This window comes from Plectropomus leopardus, chromosome 20 (genome assembly GCF_026936395.1).
Source record: "Plectropomus leopardus strain MGB_pleo_1.0 chromosome 20, ASM2693639v1, whole genome shotgun sequence".
NCBI lineage: Eukaryota > Metazoa > Chordata > Actinopteri > Perciformes > Serranidae > Plectropomus > Plectropomus leopardus.
Window position 1 is genome coordinate 28,111,026 of NC_142195.1, and position 18,426 is coordinate 28,129,451.

Here is an 18,426-nt window from a genome sequence, read left to right on the forward strand (position 1 = left end):
GACTTTCCATGTCCTTAAATCACATCGTTACAGACAGCGTTTCAAACTGATGTTGAAGTATCATACTGCTGCAACCGGTGTCATTCAGCTGACTGGCAGTGTTAAATACTGCCACGAAAAGTTCAGTCTGGCTCATTTCAAAATGATGCAGTCCACCAGCGTATCATATTGCCGTGACAGGTGCCATCTGGCAGCGTATCATACTGCCGTGACAGGTGTAGTCTGGCAGTGTGTCATACTGCCATGAAAAGTTCAGTCTGGCTCATTTCAAAATGATGCAGTCCACCAGCATATCATACTGCCATGATGGGTGCCATCTAGCAGCGTATCATACTGCCGTGACAGGTGCTGTCTGGCCAACTGGCAGCGTCTTATACTGCTATGAAAAGGTTCAGCCTGGCCATGTTATAAACTGACGCAGTTCACCGGCGTATCATACTGCCGAAACAGGTGCCATCTGACCGAGATCTTATTATTGAGGCCTGAGACCTTTTTTCAAAAAAATATAATATAATGATGTGATATGTTAACAAAAACTTTTAACATTTTTTAAAATGTTTAAAGACAATGTTACCCTTATTCCAAGAAGAACGTTATGTGAACATCTTGCCACTGAAAACTAAAATGTTGCATTGCGTGCATTGTACCACTTACAGAACGTTTTTAGATCCAAAAGGTGCCAGCTGGGCATGTAAGCATTTGCTAATTAAAATTTTTAGGAGGGGGCAGTTTTGCCTATTGACAGGAAAGCTGTAAATTGACAGGAAATTGTGTGAGAAATTGGAATGAAACTGCTGCAAAGGGCGCCACCAGGTGAGCGAGACGTTGCTAATTAGCTCTGAACACAAAGTACAGCTGAGGCTGAGGGTCACCAAAGTCATTAGGATTCATCCTGATGTGAACGCGAATGTTTGAGGAAAATTTTAGGACAATCCACTTGCTAGTTGTTGAGACATTTCAGTCTGGACAAAAGCGGTGGGCCGTCTGACTGACGTCCCTCGAGCCACGCTGTCACTGTGGCTAAAAATAAAAACCTGAACTTTATTTTCTAAAATCTGCATTTTACACATGCATGCTCAGTTATTTAAGATTACATTATTTATCTCGGCTATAATTCATTCCAGCATTGATTAAAACAAAAAACAACAAAAAAACTATGATTGAGTAGGTGAAAATTGCTGTTACACACACCCACACACACACACACACACACACACACACACACACACACACACACACACACACACACACACACACACAGACATGCATGTCACTCTCTGCTCCCTGGAGGTCGATCCGCCCCTCAGTCGACTGGCTATAAAACAGGTGTAAATCAAACCGGTCTTCATGTGATGACACGTGTCCTTGGCGTGGCCTTCTCGAGAGACGCTCGCAGGAAACACATCATCCCCCACATCACGGACATATAGGACAGTTAATGCGAGATGAGCATTTGATTGTCGTGTGGGCCTAAGGTCATCTCTGCATACAAAAAAAAGGAAAAAAAAAAAAGCTGCAGCGCCTGGAGAGCGAACTGCAGCACAACGACAGCAGAGTCCGCAGAAAAACCTTCACAGCGAACAACAGCAGAACAATTCACTAACATTTTAGTAACGGACCCAAATCTGGGTTTGTTATTTCTAAAAAACACAAATGATGTGATGCAGACAGGTAGTTGTTTTACCAGAAGTTGGCTGTTATTATTTGGGGAAAAAAGTCATGTTTGTGTGTTGTGCTTTTTCAAAAATACCCTTTTTTAGTTTTTACAAAAATGGGGTTTTGATTTTACCAACTAGTCGTTTTTATTGACTTCACATCACTGAAAAGTGATTGGTCTTTTCGGAGAGCACCTCAGGCAGCAGTGGTGGAATGTAAATAAGTACAAATACTCAGTACAGTACTTAGGTACAAATTTGAGGTACTTGTACTTGGGTATTTTCTTTTCATGTCATTTATACTTCACTACGTTTCAGAGATGAGTTGTACTTTTTTACTTCACGACATTTATCTGACAGCTTTAGTTACTTTACATTAAAAAACAAACATTGAAAAAAGACATAAGAGCAGTTTATAAAATATGATATGAGATGTAATGTAGAAGAAATTTAAAGCTGAATAAAATGGAAATACTCAAGAAAAATACCTTAAATTTGTACCTCACTTACTTGGTAACACACCACCATTGATCAGGACTACTTAGTGCAGAGCGAGTGTCGCACATGAGACACACAGAGGGGTCGCGGGGTCACACAGAGGGCTGATATTGATATGCTGTCATGTGTGAAGCAGAGTGTGTGTCCTCTTCAGTGGATGACATTGGAGGGTCACGTCCGGCAGCACAGCTCAGCGCTCATTGATCTACTGTAAGGCAGCAAAAGCTCCTGCTAACAGTCAATTCACACTGCGAGTGTGTGCGAGAGTGTGCACGTGACTCTGTGTGAGTGCGTGCACGTGACTGTGTGTGAGTGCGTGCACGTGACAGTGATGAGGCGAATCAACTGACCCTGACTCTAAAGTCTAATGTGATATATGAGTGATAATCTTTTATAGCTCAGAAAGTCATTTTTCTGTGACATTTAATTAAAAAATGGCAGAATTTCAGGAGCAGTGATTCAGATGTACTTTTGAGGTACTAGGTACTACTTTATTTGAGTATTTCCATTTTATGTTATTTTGTACTTGTATTCTGCTACATGCCAGAGGGAAATACTAGTTTGTATGCGCAAAACCGATGAGGCAGTACATTGCTTTGCCCAGTGTTGTACATCATGTGACCTTAAAGCCGAAAAAAGTGTTTTCATTGCAGTTTTGCAAAATACAGCTTTTTCATATTGCCTGATATACATCTTGATATGAGCGTCAAAACTTTTTTTTGCAAGAAACGGTTCTTCTTTTGTTTGATTTATGTGTTTCCATTAAGGGGATTTTATATTCGCGATTAAAGTTGTGCATTTGAGGGTTAATGGAAACCTGCCCGCTGATTTCATTTGAGTTCAGATGAGAAAAAAATGCAAATTCCTTTGTTGTTGTTTTATTTATGTTCCATTAATTTGTCACATGGTCCGAGCTCTAACTGCAGTGATGTGATGCGTAATGACTGTGTGTGTGTGTGTGTGTGTGTGTGTGTGTGTGTGTTTTTCATTGAGTGGTGACTCACTGGCTGAAAGTGTCAGCCATTTCAGAACATTTCCTTTCTTACTGACCCCACCTTTCGCTCTCATTCTGAACCCTTCAAGGCACACACACACACACACACACACACACACACACACACACACACGCACACACAAACACGCTGACACTCAGACATCAGTCTGTCAGGTTGCCACATTGTCCACAATAATCACAACCCCTGACATTTACATACATTGGGGACCGGGAAGGAAATGACAGGATGAGGAAGATGAAGCGCACTGAGCCGTCGACTAAGTGAGGCATTAAAATATTTGTACTCAGCAGCTTCATCTCTTATCGCATTTAATGCTCAGTTATATAAACGCTCGACCAACACTGTAGATTATTTAGACCCTACAGGCCAGATAATGATGACATTCACAGGTCATGTGTGCAACCGATTATACAGATAATTTGGCCACCTCAAGACCCTTAAAAACGGGGAATAAAATGTGCTTACAATGGAGAGGAAATCGTGCATCAATTATTTAAAATTCCTCTCCATACAGTCAGGGAAAAGTCTGCAGGATCAGTCAATGAGGGAGGTGTCGAGTGTGTCAGCAGCCCGCTTTGGACCAGAGGCGAGAAAGTTGAGGTCATGCTTTCCTCCAACAATGTTCTTGTCAAAAGATAATGAGCGCGCTTCTCCGCGGTGAAAATGCACATTGCAGACCAGACTTTCAACAACACATTACTGCTAAGAGTTCACAGTCCGCAGTCAGACCCAATTAACGCCTTATTTTCAAGCAGCTGCACGGGTACATGGTGCCCGCGCACTTAGACATGACTGGCAGATGTTTGGGAATTTAATGGCCGGGGGCGCGGGCACAGCGGTAGGTGTGGTAGAGTTGAAATAAATCATGGATAATCAAATTAGGTCCTCGCAGAGCTTTTAAAAGGAGTGCCTCTGCAGCCGTAGCACACTGACAGTTGAATGGACGGTGAATTGAGTTATGCGCAGGCCTGCTCGTGCAGTTTTGTGTCTGAGGTTCTGATTCGGTCACTGATTTTACTTTGTGCAATTGTGTTCACATGGATTGCAGCCAGTTTGTACATTTCATTTTGTCCTTTCAATTTTTTAGTGCACACTTCCAACACAAGATTCTACATTAAGTATAAAATGTAATCTGGCACTGAACTTGGGTGTTTCATAGCAACATGTCGCTGTTTTTCAGGGACCAAACATTAGTGTGTTGTAGTGACAAGTTGATGTTTTTTCCTGTGTGTCTTTGAGACTAACAAATAACAAAAATGACTGTGATTTAGTGAGACGTTGTTTTTTCAGCTGATTTTTAGGCACAAAACTTGGGTATTTTGTAGCAACCTGTCGCTGTTTCTCCAGGAACTCCAAGAACTAAATGTGGGTACTTTGTAGCAACTTGTTGCTGTTCTCGTTGGGGATTTTAGGCATCAAATGTGGGTGTTTTGCAACTGTTACTTTCCAGTGTTTTTTGTCTGTTTGTTTGTTTTGAGGACCAAACATGGGTGTTTTGTATAGCAGCCAAATGTTTTTTTACCAAAACATTATTGCATTTTCTGTCGGGATAGCGACACAAAAAGTGTTTGTTTCTTGCCATCACATTTCGAGCATCAAATTCTTAATTTCCTGCTTTCAGGTGGGTTTTAATACATTTTTTATTTATTACTTTTATTTTTTGCCTTCTTCATTGTTTAACTGCGGATGGAGTGAATATTTCTTTTTTTAAAATTAAAATAAGTCAACACACATTCTCAAAATGTTCCTTTCTAAGTCCGAAGTGTTGCTGCTGGTTACTGGAAAGCTTCCATAAATCTGCCTTTAAGGTTTAAAATCACTTGAGGCCGTCTGACAGAGCAGAGGCCACATTTCCTGCCAGTGAAAATCAAACGCAGGCAGATTGTGAACGGAGGCAAGCGTTTGTTTTTTCCTCAGATGTGTCTGTTTGGTATTTTTGTGGCTTCCCATGATATTGCTTGCAGAATGTGCAGAAACACGGATGAGAAGAGACAGTTAATGCAAATGTTTTGTCTCAGAAACTGAGCTTTTGGATAAAGATGATCTGTTTTGATGCTGCGTTTATATGATGTTGGAAGATCACAGTTTCCGAGTTGGGAAGTTGTTCTTCTGACTTCGTTGTGTTGATGAGCGTTAACACAAGAGGTTGATAGCTGTTTCCAGTTTATTTTTGTTTTTATATATCATTTTTTTCCCTTATATCATATTTTTGTATTTATTTTAGGTCAATCTATATGAACAGTAGTTAACATTATTACCATATTACAGTTAACATGTGATCAAAAAGTGATATTTAACATGTCAATTAATAAAAAAAAATTCTTACCATTGACCAAATATTGACTTTTCCCTGCCATTTTCATTATCATTCATCATTTATGACGCCAAGTCGCAACTTGTGTTATAAAATAATGTTGTCATCAATGTTAATATACTCGCCTGGCATGTTTTAGAGTTACAAGTTTACTTGCTTGCTGCAGCTAATAGATGCATAAGCTGAAATGTTAAACTTTTAAAAGTAAATATAGTTTTCTGCCATTTCTGCTGCCCTGAAACGTCATGCAAATATCACAATTCAGCCACTCAGGTAGCATCGAAATTTCCCAACTTCCCACTCGCAATTATGACTTCCATGTGCTCAAATATGATATTTCCATGGAGCACATGAAGATAGTATAATATCATTGCTTTTTTTGGTAATCGTGCACCAACATGAAGCTCAAAATATCACATTGAATATTGTAAATATTACCCCCATGTAGTGTTTTTGCCGTTTAACACTTTTACAAACTCAGTTAATGAGAGACTTAAGTTAAACTTTTCCTTGTTCACTGTGATTCGGAGCCTTCAGGCTGCTAGTTTGAGTCGCATGAACAAAATTTCATACATATGCTCTCAGATGATACTTGGTTTCATGTATTATTAAGTAAATTCATCATGTAACCCACTTATGAGCTATAGTGTGTGACACTTTTTGCAGAGGCTCAGCGCTGCTCTGAGTCCCAAATGTTTCCAGCTGTGCTCCTGTCCCGAGCTTTTAGCGTCTCGCTCTCCTTAGCGATGCACTTTTTGGAGTTCCTTGCCTTTTTTTGTCCGAGCTTTTGCTTTCTTTGCTTTGCATGCCACTTATACTCTGCGTGTCTATTTCTGTGTGTGTGTTTTGGGTCCAGGATCGGGTGGACGATGAACATGTCTGGCGGTGCCCCGGGGGAGGAGCTCACGGATGAGGAGAAGGAGATCATCAACAGCGTCCTGGCTCGTGCGGCCATGATGGAGGCCACGGAGCATGAGAGGATTGAGTGAGATGACAAACTATTGTCTCTGTTACACTGGATCACAGCAGTCGAGCGAGCAGAGATGCTCGCCCAGTCGAATGATTTTTGGGGTGAAACCTGTGCCAAGTTTGTGTTGTGTGCTCACATTTATTTACATGTCCTCGTAGGCGTCTCACCAGCCGACTGGACAACATCAAGAAGACGGCGTGTGGGGACGGACAGTCGCGCTGTTTGTTGTGTGGGGCGTCTTTTGGACAACAGGGGGTCACGGCTGTCCTCTGTGTGCAGTGTAACAAAGTAGGTGGATCTGTATTGTCCTCCAGCTTGAACAGGGACAATAACAACAACAACAATAGTAATAAAAATAACAACAACAATAACAACAACATCAACAACGATGACAACAACAACAATGATGACAACAACAACAGTGACGACAACAACAGCAGTGATGACAACAATGAGGACAACAACAATGACGACAACAATGACTACGACAACAACAACAAAACAACAATAATAGTAATAATATTAACAACAACAATAACAGCAACAACAACAATGATGACAACAACAGCAGTGATGACAACAATGATAACAACGACAATGACAACAATGATAACTATGACAATAACTATGACAATAACTATGACGACTATTACAATAACAACAACAATCACGACGACAACAAAAACAACAATGATGACAACAATGATAACAACGACAATGACAACAATGATAACAACGACGATGACAACAATGATAACTATGACAACGATGACAATAACAACAACAATCACGCCGGTGATGATAACAACAATGACGACAACTATAATAACAATAATAATGATAATGATAATAATAAATTTACTTATATGGTATTTTTAAAAACAGAGTTTACAAAGTGTTCTGATGCACAAAGCAAAGCAGAAGCGAGAAGTGTTCTTCTTCTTCTTGCAGAAGCAACATAACTTTTGTCTGGCTGCCAAACGACAGCCAGACAAAAAAGAGAAGCAATTACAAAACAAAAATAGCTCCAAGAATAATAGCAGTAAACACAGAAATAAAAGCACTAATAACAGAAATAAACACAATCAAGACAGAATAAAAGAAAAATGAAATACAAACTAAAAAAAGATTAATTAAAACAGATGAATTTAAACAAATGACATCACATAAAAGCAAATATTTAAAAATAGGTTTGTTCCAAACCTGAGGGGCCCTCGTGGCAAAACCACCATCACCTTTAGTTTTAAGGTAGAGGGGCCCCACCTGAGGATTTAAGGCTGCAAACGGCTCATACGGAGTCAGCATTTCTGATATGTAAGCTTGAGGCCAGAGTCAGTGAGACGGATCAGCGTGCAGCAGAGAGTCCCCAGAGGACGTGAGGACGTCCCTGGATTTGTGTTTACTGTGTCTTCTATAGTGGTGTGGAGATCCGGAGAGGTTTCCTATGGCGATGAGCACCCAGCCGTCCATACGCTAACATGTTCTGACGTGCTCTCCGTGTCTCCTGGTCTCAGGAACCACATTCTGCTTCTTGGTGCTTTTTAGTAACTAAATAGAGGTTAAAGCTCTCTGAACTGTAAAAATATATGTGCTCGGTGCACCTGCCATCAGATCCGTGGAGGATATATATATATTTATATACTATGTCTCATGCTGCACTGGGATGTTACTAAGTATATTAACAGTAGCTACTTATGTACAAATTTTAGGAACTTGTCAGCACGTTCTCAGTCCCAGCTTGTAAAATACGGCCCTGAACTGCTGTAATTGATGAGTTGGGGGTGAGTACTTGTACTTAAGTATTTTTTTGTTGTGCTTCTACTTCCAATAAACAACAATTCAGAAGTCAATATTAAACTTTGTTCCCCACTGAATTTATTTCACAGCTTTAGTTACTTTTTACTTCACAAATTAAGAGTTTTACACACAAATTACAGCTGAAACCATTAATCAATTAGTTGATTGGATTTACAAAATGCTGCTTTTCCATTTAATAATTGCAGTGTATCAGTAATAACGTTGAGATAAAACAAATAAACATTGTAAAGGTGTCACTTTGAGCTCTGGGTCATTGTGACCACTGTTTATTACTATTTTCACAACTTTTTTAAAGTAATTAAAAATAATTATTAGATTAGTCCATTTAATAAACAATAATACAATACAATCCTGTTTTAATCCTTCAACACCTGGTTTCACTAGCATTTATTCTCTGAAACCTGAGAAAATTGGTGGGAAAAAAAATAATGAGCAACTTTGGAAGAAATGTCTAGCAAACTGCAAACAGCAAAATAAATAAATAAAATGCAATAAATAGTAAAAGGTGACAAAGAAGAAATTATCTGAATTGAGTTTCTAAAAATGTATTTAATGTTATAAAATTCAGAAAATGTACAGGAAACTATATTCATAGTTCTCTTAATTATATATTTAAAACAAGGTGACAAAAAAAAACCCCAAAATATTAATTTTCTTTTTTGCACTTTCTTGAGGTTTATTTATTTACTTTTTCACGTAATTATCATTAACTTTTATAACAATTTCTTACTATTTTTTAGGCCATTTCTTATTTCGTTGCTTGTTACCCTCTCATGTTTTTCAGTGTGTTATTATTATTTTAATTTAAGTGAAGGATCTGAATAATTAATTATCTAATATGCTTCTTTTTTTTTTGCAGAACATGTGCAGCAAATGTGGGATTTGCAGCAACAGCAGGACGAGTCCTACGTGGCTGTGCAGAATCTGCAACGAGCAGTTAGAGGTGAGAGGACGAGGACGGCGAGGAACAAGAGTGGGCGTGATAAAATCATGGCGCCAAATGATGCTATTATGTCATCCTGCCGCCACCAGGAGAGAAACTCCTCTCATGATATGAACCACTTTCTGGCATTTAGACGTGTCTTTTAGCTCAGAATTGCATTTCACTGCCCAGTGACCTGGAAAATTACCTTTCACTGACGCCCTCCTTAGTACCAAAAAATGATTTATTCCAGCGCTTTTTTTTAATTCTTAAAAATTCATACAGAATTTTGATCAATATGAAACATGAGGAGTGAGGTCTGCTTTCTGTTTTTCTCTCTGATGCAGTTATACAATGTCGTTTTGATGATGGCTCTGCATTTTGTTGAGGTTTCTGCCTCGGGGAGCCAGACTCTTTAAATAAATGCTCTCTGCTGTCACTCAGACGCACAATAACTAAACTGTAATGCCGCGAAGCACAAAGTGGCCAAGTGTCCGCTCCATAGAGTAAGGAAATGGAGAAATAAAATGTTTTTGTTGTTGTTGTTCACATTAAAATTAAATAATGAATCAGCCTAATATATTTAACCCTTTAACCATTTGAAACCTGAAGCAACATCTCTTTTTTTTTTTTTTTTGCTGCATTCAGACAACTTTCAAGAATATTTAAACATTTAACCCCAAGAGTGAATTGTTAATATTTTTTTTAAAAAAAGAATAAATATTGTGCAAAATTAGTTTATTAAGAAAAGTATTTTTTAAAACCTAGGACAGAAATCTAGGGACCAAAGAAAAAAGAGAGTAAAAAGAGCTAGGGGAAAAATACATTTATAATCAGAATAATTATTTTATGCATTTATTCTTTTGCAGGTCATTTCCATCTTTTTTATTATTAACATTTGAATTCAATTAAAAAAAAATATTTTTTTAAACAAATTGTAGTAACTTTCTCACTATTTTATTAATTCCTTGCTATTTTTCGTGTCATTTCTATTATTGCTTGTTGCCTTCTTCAAAGGGTTTCAAAGGGTTAACACCTGGATCAACATCAGTTTTCTTGAGCTGCATTCAGATGCCTTTCAAAAGCATTTAAATCAAATCTGCCAATAAATCACCACGAAAAGCAATCATTTTTTTACTTTCCTGCCAGGAAAGTGCTACAAAAAGCATTTATTTATCTATTTATCCAATTATTCATTCATTCATTCACCTTTTCATCTGAATGGGCTGTGTGTCGCTGCAGGTCCAGAAGCGTTCAGGAGCTTGGTTCTTCAAAGGAAGAACCCAGCAGGGTCTCCCCGCCCCCCTCCCTCTGTCCAGACCTCGACAGTCCAGCACCGAGGACAGTTCTGGTCCAGGAGACCGTGATGGATCACAGGAACCTCCAGCACATCATCAGGGACATGGTAGTTCATACAAAGAGATTCAAACTTTCTGTATGGTTTACTGTAAATGTAAAATGATCATTTGAAGTCATACAGGGGTTAATAACAGCAAAACTCGGCTGTGCACCAGACTGTTTCTATGGAGGGCCTTTGAATAGTCACGTTTTAGTGAAAATGCATATTTTTTTCCAGTTTTGACAAATTGAGTGAGAGAAGCAGACTTATACATGTACATGCATCCAGAGCTCGACAGACAGCTGTTGTAATATTAAAAATCAAGTTGTAACATTCACTCATTTGTTTAAAACATATTTTAGAGAAAAAAACCCCATAAAAGCACAAAACAAACAACTTATCCACACGTGTGACAGAAATCTCAGGCCTATCACATTTAATTTGTTGTCTCGAGATTAATTATGTCGTTATCTCGGGAAAACACAGTTTTGTTTTTTCGAGATCTCGAGAAAACTATTACTGTTCTCTTGGGAAAAAAGTATGAATATATGGCCCTCTAGGGCTTCCATACTTATCAGCATTGTCAGAATGACATATCAAAAAAGATTTATGAAATATAGTAAACATGACTTTGATTTGATTTTTGATTTGATGTAAAAAAAAGAAAAAAGCAGACAGACACAAAAAGTCATATTTATAAAAACATAAAGCAAAAGAAATGGTGACACACAAAGACTTAGTTTACATATTTGAAAAGGAGTGAGAAGAAGTATTTAATCACACCCTAATTAACCAGCCTCTTTATTAATATAAACCTAAACTCTAATTAACTAAATGTATATGCACACACCCACATACCCAAAATCAAATATCTACAACTTTTTAATTCATTAAAAAGTTTCCTCTGTGTTTGCATTCACAGAGGAGGCACACAGGAAAATTAAAGTCCTTCACAAATTTAATGTAACAGGTGGTGAGTAACCGATAAATAAATGTGAATTTTTTGGGTGCAGGATTCCTTCAGACCCGTGTGTTTCCTCCAGTGTTGCTGTGGTTGTAGCTGCATCAGAAGCATCTGTTGTTGTGGCAGTGATGTTCTCATTTTGTGTCCTCAGATCCTCAGCAGCAGCAGCAGCCGTCGTCCTGCGGATTCGAACAATGGGAGCAGACAGCAGCAACAGCAGCTGACAGCTCTAATGAGACTCAGTCCTGTCCAGCAGCTGTAACCAAGACTGAGAGACATGTGTTAGCCTCCAAACCACCTCGAGCAAACCTGCAGCAGGTCGCCCCCACCTCAGGTAAAACGCTGCTGCTCCTTCCAGGAAAAAAACAGGAAAGAGTCAATATCAATAAAAACATGTTTTAGACTTTATCGACCCTTCGAGACCTAGAAAATTGGCTTTATTTTTTTCAAAAATGTGAGAAAAAATGAATGAGCAACTTAGGAAGAAATTAAAAAAATACCTAAAGATTTTTTTTTTTAATTACAAGAAAATTACCAGAAATTAGCAAAACAAAAACAAAATCAATAAAATAGGAAAAGAAAAAGGAAAATAAATGACCTGGAAATGTATTAAAAATGATAATAATTGTCAAAAATAAATGTAAAAATATCATTATGAGTATAAGAAATATAGCTTTCTAGACATTTCCCCCCAACTTTTAAAAAAGATATTTTTCAAATCTATTAAATTCTTGCACTGGATGGGCAGACCTTGTTGGGAGCCAACAGGACACAAGACTGATGCAATTTTAAAAAAAATGCACTGCAGGACTTGAATGATGCTATCAGCAGCAACATCGCCAAGCAACCGGATGAAATCTTCATAGTAGCTGGTGACTTTAATCAACTCATCCTTCAACTCCAGAGATGGAGTTGGATTAAGGACAAATGTAATTCTGTTTTTTAAACTTTGTTTAAAAAATGACCAATAAATCTACCTTCTATCTTACACCTTCAGTTTGAAGAATATTTCTTGTCAAGTTGCTCATTGCCTTTTGAAGGAAAATCAAGTTAGCTCAGTTAGTTCAAAGGTTTAATCACCTGAAAGACATCTGAACGCAGCACAAAAAAACTGTCAATAAAAGCTTTAAAAAGGGTTAAACTGCTGGTTTTCATATCACAGCTCCTGCTGCAGATGTGGAGGAGACGGCGTCCGCTCCAGCTGTGGAGTTAAAAAGACAACCTGTTGTGTCCAGCTCCATTTCATCACATGTTCCTGCAGCCAGAATTAATCCAGCTGTTGAGCCTCCAATCAATAACCCCGCCCCCTCACGACCCCCACCTGATCGGACAGAGGACGAGGACAATGACTACGACTCAGATGATGCCAGTAAGACTGATTTCACCTCTAAAACCAAACCTCTGCTTCATACAGTGTCTTTACCAGCCCCAGATGTTGATTTATTAATTTTTTTATCACTTTGAGTCTTTTTGACTCATTTTTATCACTTTGTCAGTAATATAACTCTTCCTGCAGCTGCTACAGAAGTTCCCAGAGGAGCGATGAACAGAAACAAATCAATGTTTATCTGCTTTGGAGGGAAATTGCTTCCTGAGACGGCACAGATTGCTTTTTTCTCTTAGATGTTTTCTTGTGTTTTTTATTCCCACAGCCACTCTGGGATCTCTGGAGTTCAGCCTCCTGTACGAGCAGGAGAGTCACAGCCTGCACTGCTGTATCGTCAAAGCAAAGGTAAACACATCGATCAATCAGTCAACCAATCAATCAATCAGTCAGTCAGTCAATCAATCAGCTTTGATTTATGTAGCACCTTTAAGACAAACCAAATGAAAGTGCTTCACAGATTGATTGAAGAAACAAAAACAAACAAAAAAAAAAAAGGATCGGAAAAAAAAGAGTAAGTATAAACCATAAAATTTTGATAAAAGCAAAACTAAAAAGAGATTTTATGTTTAATAATATATACTTATATATATGTATAACTTCACTATATAAAAAACTATATACATAAAACTTATAAAAGATACAAGACAGGACAACATAGGACAAGCATTGTTGAAAATGTCATAATTAGAGTGACAGTGGAATATCTTTGTATTTATTTATTTATTTATCTATTTATGTAGTTATTTAATGTTTATCTAAAAAGGGACACAGTACATTAATAAACATCAGTATGAAATACAAATGTAAACAAACTGGAGTTAGCAGGACTTCTAATTTAAATCTGTAGTCCATTGGCAGGTAACAGACAAAAGAAATATCAAGACTGACAGAAGTAAAGAGTAAAAAAAAGGAAAAAAGTTTAAAAAGAAAGAAATTAAAAATAAAACAATTCATACAAAAGTGCAGTAACAGCAGCAATTTAAATTTCTATTATTATTATTATTATTATTATTATTATTATTATTATTATTATTATTATTATTATTATTATTATTATTATATTGGTTTGCATGTAAAGATGGTCATTGATGCAATAAAATATGTGCAATATCAGAATAAATTTAGTGTTTGTTTATGACTGATAATTTTAATGTGTGTTTCAGGGTTTAAAGCCGATGGACTCAAACGGACTCGCTGACCCGTATGTGAAGCTGCACCTCTTACCTGGAGCCAGTAAGGTACAATGATGTCATCATATTAATACTTTAAGGTTTTGAAAACTGTGCAGTTCTGATTTAGGCATTTTAAAGCTGTAATAATTATTTTTTTTATTTTTCTTCAGTCTAACAAGCTTCGCACTAAGACCCTTAAAACCACTCTGAATCCAGTGTGGAACGAGACTCTGGTTTATCACGGTATCACTGATGAAGAAATGACACGCAAAACTCTCCGGTAAGAACAACCTTAACCAAAATAGTGGAAGAAGAATTCAGATTATTTACTTAACTCTTTGAGATCGGAGCAAATTGGCTTAATTTCTTTTAAAGGCATGACAGAAAGAAGACAATGAGCAACTTCCAAAAATAACAATTTTTAAAGCTTTTGTTTTCATACTCTATCTGACGTTTTCGGGTCAATATTCCTGCTGCATTAATGTGTCATTTTCCTGCTGTAGATGTTTGAGGTTTTGCTCATTTTAACTTCTTTATATCTTGTTGGGGAGTTTAATCTACAGCAATGCAGCATATTCTATAAAATCATCATATAAAATGGAAATACTTAAGTAAAGTACAAGTAACTCACATTTGTGCTTACTTGGGTAAATGTCCTTTACGCCATCTGTCTGTCCTCAGGCTCTCAGTGAGCGACGAGGACAAGTTTGGACACAATGAATTCATCGGAGAGACGCGAGTGGCTCTGAAGAAACTCAAGTTTAACCAGAAGAAGAACTTCAATGTTTGTTTGGAGCGCGTGATACCGGTGAGCCTGGGGAGACGCCTTATTTTATTAAATAGTATAGCCTATATCCACTTTATTGTGTGGTAGTCCTTAATTGTCCTCTGGTGTGGCATAGTTGTGTGATGATAATATTTAATTCAGGAATTGAGATCCGCACTGCTGCTGTCAGACATCCGGGCACTAGCCTCCCTTACAGAGATCCGCGCTGCCAGCCTGCGTCAGAGATCCACGCTGCCAGCTGCAGTGTTGGAGATCTGCGCTGTCGGAGATCCGCGCTGCCGCTGTCCGACATCCGGGCTACCAGTGGCCAGATATCCGCGCTGCCAACCTATGTCAGAGATCCGCGCTGCCAGCTGCTGTGTTGGAAGTCTGTGCTGTCAGAGATTCGCGCTGCAAGCTACTGTGTCAGAGATCCACGCTGTCAGAGATCTGCAATGCCAGCTGCCTTTCAGAGATCCCTGCTGCACAGTGGATGTGTCAGAGATCTGCGCTGCCAGCAGCTGTGTCGAAGATCCGCGCTGTAAGAGATCCGTGCTGCCAGCTGCGATGTCAGAGATCCAAGCTGTCGGAGATCCGTACTCCCAGCCTCTGTGTCTGAGATCCGCGCTGTCGGAGATCCACGCTGCCAGCTTGTGTTTAGGAGATCCGCGCTGTTGGAGATCCGCGCTGTCGGAGATCCACTTTGCCAGCCACCATGTCCGAGATCCGCGCTGCTCCGCTCTGTTTGTCTGTTTATTTTACTGGGTTGCTGTCGAACAATCAGCTGTTTCATCCTCCTTGTCAACTTGTACAACCAAAGTCAATATTTTTTTTAAACTAATCCGTGCTGCCAGCTGCACAGAGTAATGCTAGTGTGTGTAATATTAAAGCGGGTCCTACGGGGTTAATACTGTTCATGCTCTCCATCGTCTTTTTTATTTACTTTTAGTTGTTTTTGATTCATTGTGGATGCTTTTGTGTGTACAAAGAGCGGTGATAACACTGATGATGATGATGATGATGATGATGATGGTTATACTGGTTTACTCTGTACAGGTGAAGAAGGCTGTGGGAGGTCCGGCTCGTGGCATGGCTCTCTATGAGGATGACGTAAGACCCTCACATTGATCTGATTGTACTGTGCGTTGGATATTGTTTGACTTTTCTGCTGTTTTCAAAGAAGTCAACATACCTGTAGTTTGTTTATATGTAAGCCTTTGTCATCTGAGCAAACTGGTTTGATTTCTTGCAAAAACAAGTAAAATAAGTATTGTGTGTTTATATCTCTTTGTCTGCATTATTAATGCATCTAACAGGTACATAACTTATTAAACAGATCGGATGTCGGCCGGACATTGATCCACATTAAATTTCTTCATCAGCATCATTAAAATATCCAATGTTTCCGCTCTCAGTTTACATTTCATGACGGGAACTGATTTTACAGTGACACAGCAGTTCTTGGCGTTGTGTTACAATATAAAAAAATGCTACCAAGTATATATTTATAGCTCATTCGAAAAAAAAAATTGCTGGAGCACAGGAAATAAAGATAAGTCAAAGTATTTAGAGGCAGACGAACAAATCCGGTTTTTTTTGTCTTTTTGCTGATGTAAAGCACAAAATGTTAATGTAAATAGAGTTAAGCCTGTTGCGTAATAATATAAATGTAGATAATTTTGTACTGAAGCAGGTACATTATCCTCCATCAGTAGATATTATGATAATCACCATGTAATCCCTGCAGCTTCCGGATCAGTGACATTACTGTGTACCATTAATTATGTGTGTGTGTTTGTGTGTGTTTGTGTGTGTGCAGCTGAATGAGGGTGAGGATTCGGAGGAGAGGGGTCGTATCCTGGTGTCGCTGCTCTACAACAGTCAGCAGGGTCGACTGATTGTGGGCGTGGTCCGCTGTGCTCACCTGGCCGCCATGGACTCCAACGGATACTCTGACCCATTCGTCAAAGTGTATGTATCTCACTAGAATAACTTTTAAGTGCACCCCCCACCCCCCCAAAAAACAAACTTTGCATGTAGTTATTAAAAAATAATTCAATTTGTGTGTGGTGTATGTGTGTGTGTTTTCATTTAAAAACATAGTGGCATCATGATAAAAACCTGGTGTTTAAAGGGTTAAAATGCTTGATATTTCTGATTAGGACTGATGTTGGTTAAAAGAACTAACTCAATGAAAGTGGAAAATAATATTAATGTATGATATGTTTTATATCCTGATTTTGAAAAGCGCATTTTGTGTGCAAATTGGTAAAAACGTGAGTATTTGATGCTGCACAAAAAAATAATAATGTATAAATGTCAATGTTACTGCTAATCATTCACATATCCCAGGCTGTGATAGTCAGTAAAAAATCTTCTTAGCATGCAGTATATTGAAAATACCTCATTTTATTTGATGTAATTTCATTTTATTTTATTTTATTTTATTATTATTTGCAGGACATTTCCTGCATAATTGCTCATGATGTTCTTTCCCGTGTTTTTGATAGAAATCAAAGTAACATTTTAAGGATTCAGATGTTTAAGCGCTCATGAAACGTGTCTGGATGATAATAATAACACAATGATTTCTTTTGTGCTGCAGATGTCTGAAGCCCGACATGGGGAAGAAGGCTAAAAACAAGACGCAGATAAAAAAGAAGACTCTGAATCCAGAGTTTAACGAGGTCGGTTCTGTCCAAACCGTCTCTTTCTGTCTGCACATTCTGTGAACTTCAACATTTCGTCATAACATTTTGTGTTTACTGTGTTGCAGGAGTTCGGTTATGAAATAAAACATGGCGAGTTAGCCAAGAAAACCCTCGACATCTCCGTCTGGGACTACGACATGGGGAAATCCAATGATTTCATTGGTGAGTCAGTGTCTTGTAATAACGTTTCCTCATTCATTAATTTTTTCACTTTCAGCTGTGCTTGTGGCTCTGGGGATGGAAATGTCTGCCAATTTCGTTCAGAAATATTTCTACAAATGTTGGATCAGGATCTCAGGATGAATTTTAGTGATTTTGAACATCCTCTGACTTTTTATGCCGCTGTGCCGGCCAAAACCAAGGCCAGAGGCATTACGTTTTCAGGTTGTGCGTCCCTCCGTCCCATTCTCGTGAAAGCGATATCTCAAGAAAGCCTTGAGGGAATTTCTTTAAACTTGGCACAAACATCCACTTGGACTCAAGGATGAATTGATTACATTTTTGGTGGTCATAGGTCAAAGGTCACTGTGACCTCGACTGTGTCATTCTTGTGAGCATGATATCTCGAGAACACCATGAGGGAATTTCTTTAAACTTGGCACGAACGTTTGAGTGGATTCAAGGATAAAATGATAAGATTTTGGTGTTCAAAGGTCAAGGTCATGCGTTCGTCTCATTTTTGTGAACGCAATATTTGAATACAGTCCTGAGGGAATTTCCTAAAATTTACAAAAACATCCACTTGGACTCAAAAATGAACTAATAGGAATCTATTGGTCAAAGGTCAAAGGTAATGGTGACCTCATCAAATGTTTTTTAGCCACGACTCATGAATTCATTCAGATTTTATAAAAATGTCTAATACGATATAATGATAAAGTTCTGACATTTTAG

The 18,426-nt window shown here is 38.3% G+C and overlaps 1 protein-coding gene across 3 annotated transcripts in view; it reads left to right on the top strand.

Moving 5' to 3' along the window:
- The window catches only part of rph3aa (rabphilin 3A homolog (mouse), a), a 41,530-nt gene that overhangs the window by 20,793 nt on the left and 2,311 nt on the right, over window positions 1-18,426 (top strand). For all 3 annotated transcript variants that reach the window (XM_042509905.2, XM_088071524.1, XM_042509906.2), the window contains exons 2-15: window positions 6,340-6,468; window positions 6,612-6,741; window positions 9,131-9,214; window positions 10,436-10,598; window positions 11,648-11,830; window positions 12,659-12,865; window positions 13,149-13,228; window positions 14,047-14,121; window positions 14,226-14,335; window positions 14,737-14,863; window positions 15,878-15,931; window positions 16,641-16,792; window positions 17,427-17,508; window positions 17,598-17,694. In XM_042509905.2, the coding sequence (XP_042365839.1) occupies window positions 6,353-6,468; window positions 6,612-6,741; window positions 9,131-9,214; window positions 10,436-10,598; window positions 11,648-11,830; window positions 12,659-12,865; window positions 13,149-13,228; window positions 14,047-14,121; window positions 14,226-14,335; window positions 14,737-14,863; window positions 15,878-15,931; window positions 16,641-16,792; window positions 17,427-17,508; window positions 17,598-17,694 (1,660 nt within the window). In that variant the 5' untranslated portion in view covers window positions 6,340-6,352. The remainder of the gene's footprint in view (window positions 1-6,339; window positions 6,469-6,611; window positions 6,742-9,130; window positions 9,215-10,435; window positions 10,599-11,647; window positions 11,831-12,658; window positions 12,866-13,148; window positions 13,229-14,046; window positions 14,122-14,225; window positions 14,336-14,736; window positions 14,864-15,877; window positions 15,932-16,640; window positions 16,793-17,426; window positions 17,509-17,597; window positions 17,695-18,426) is intronic.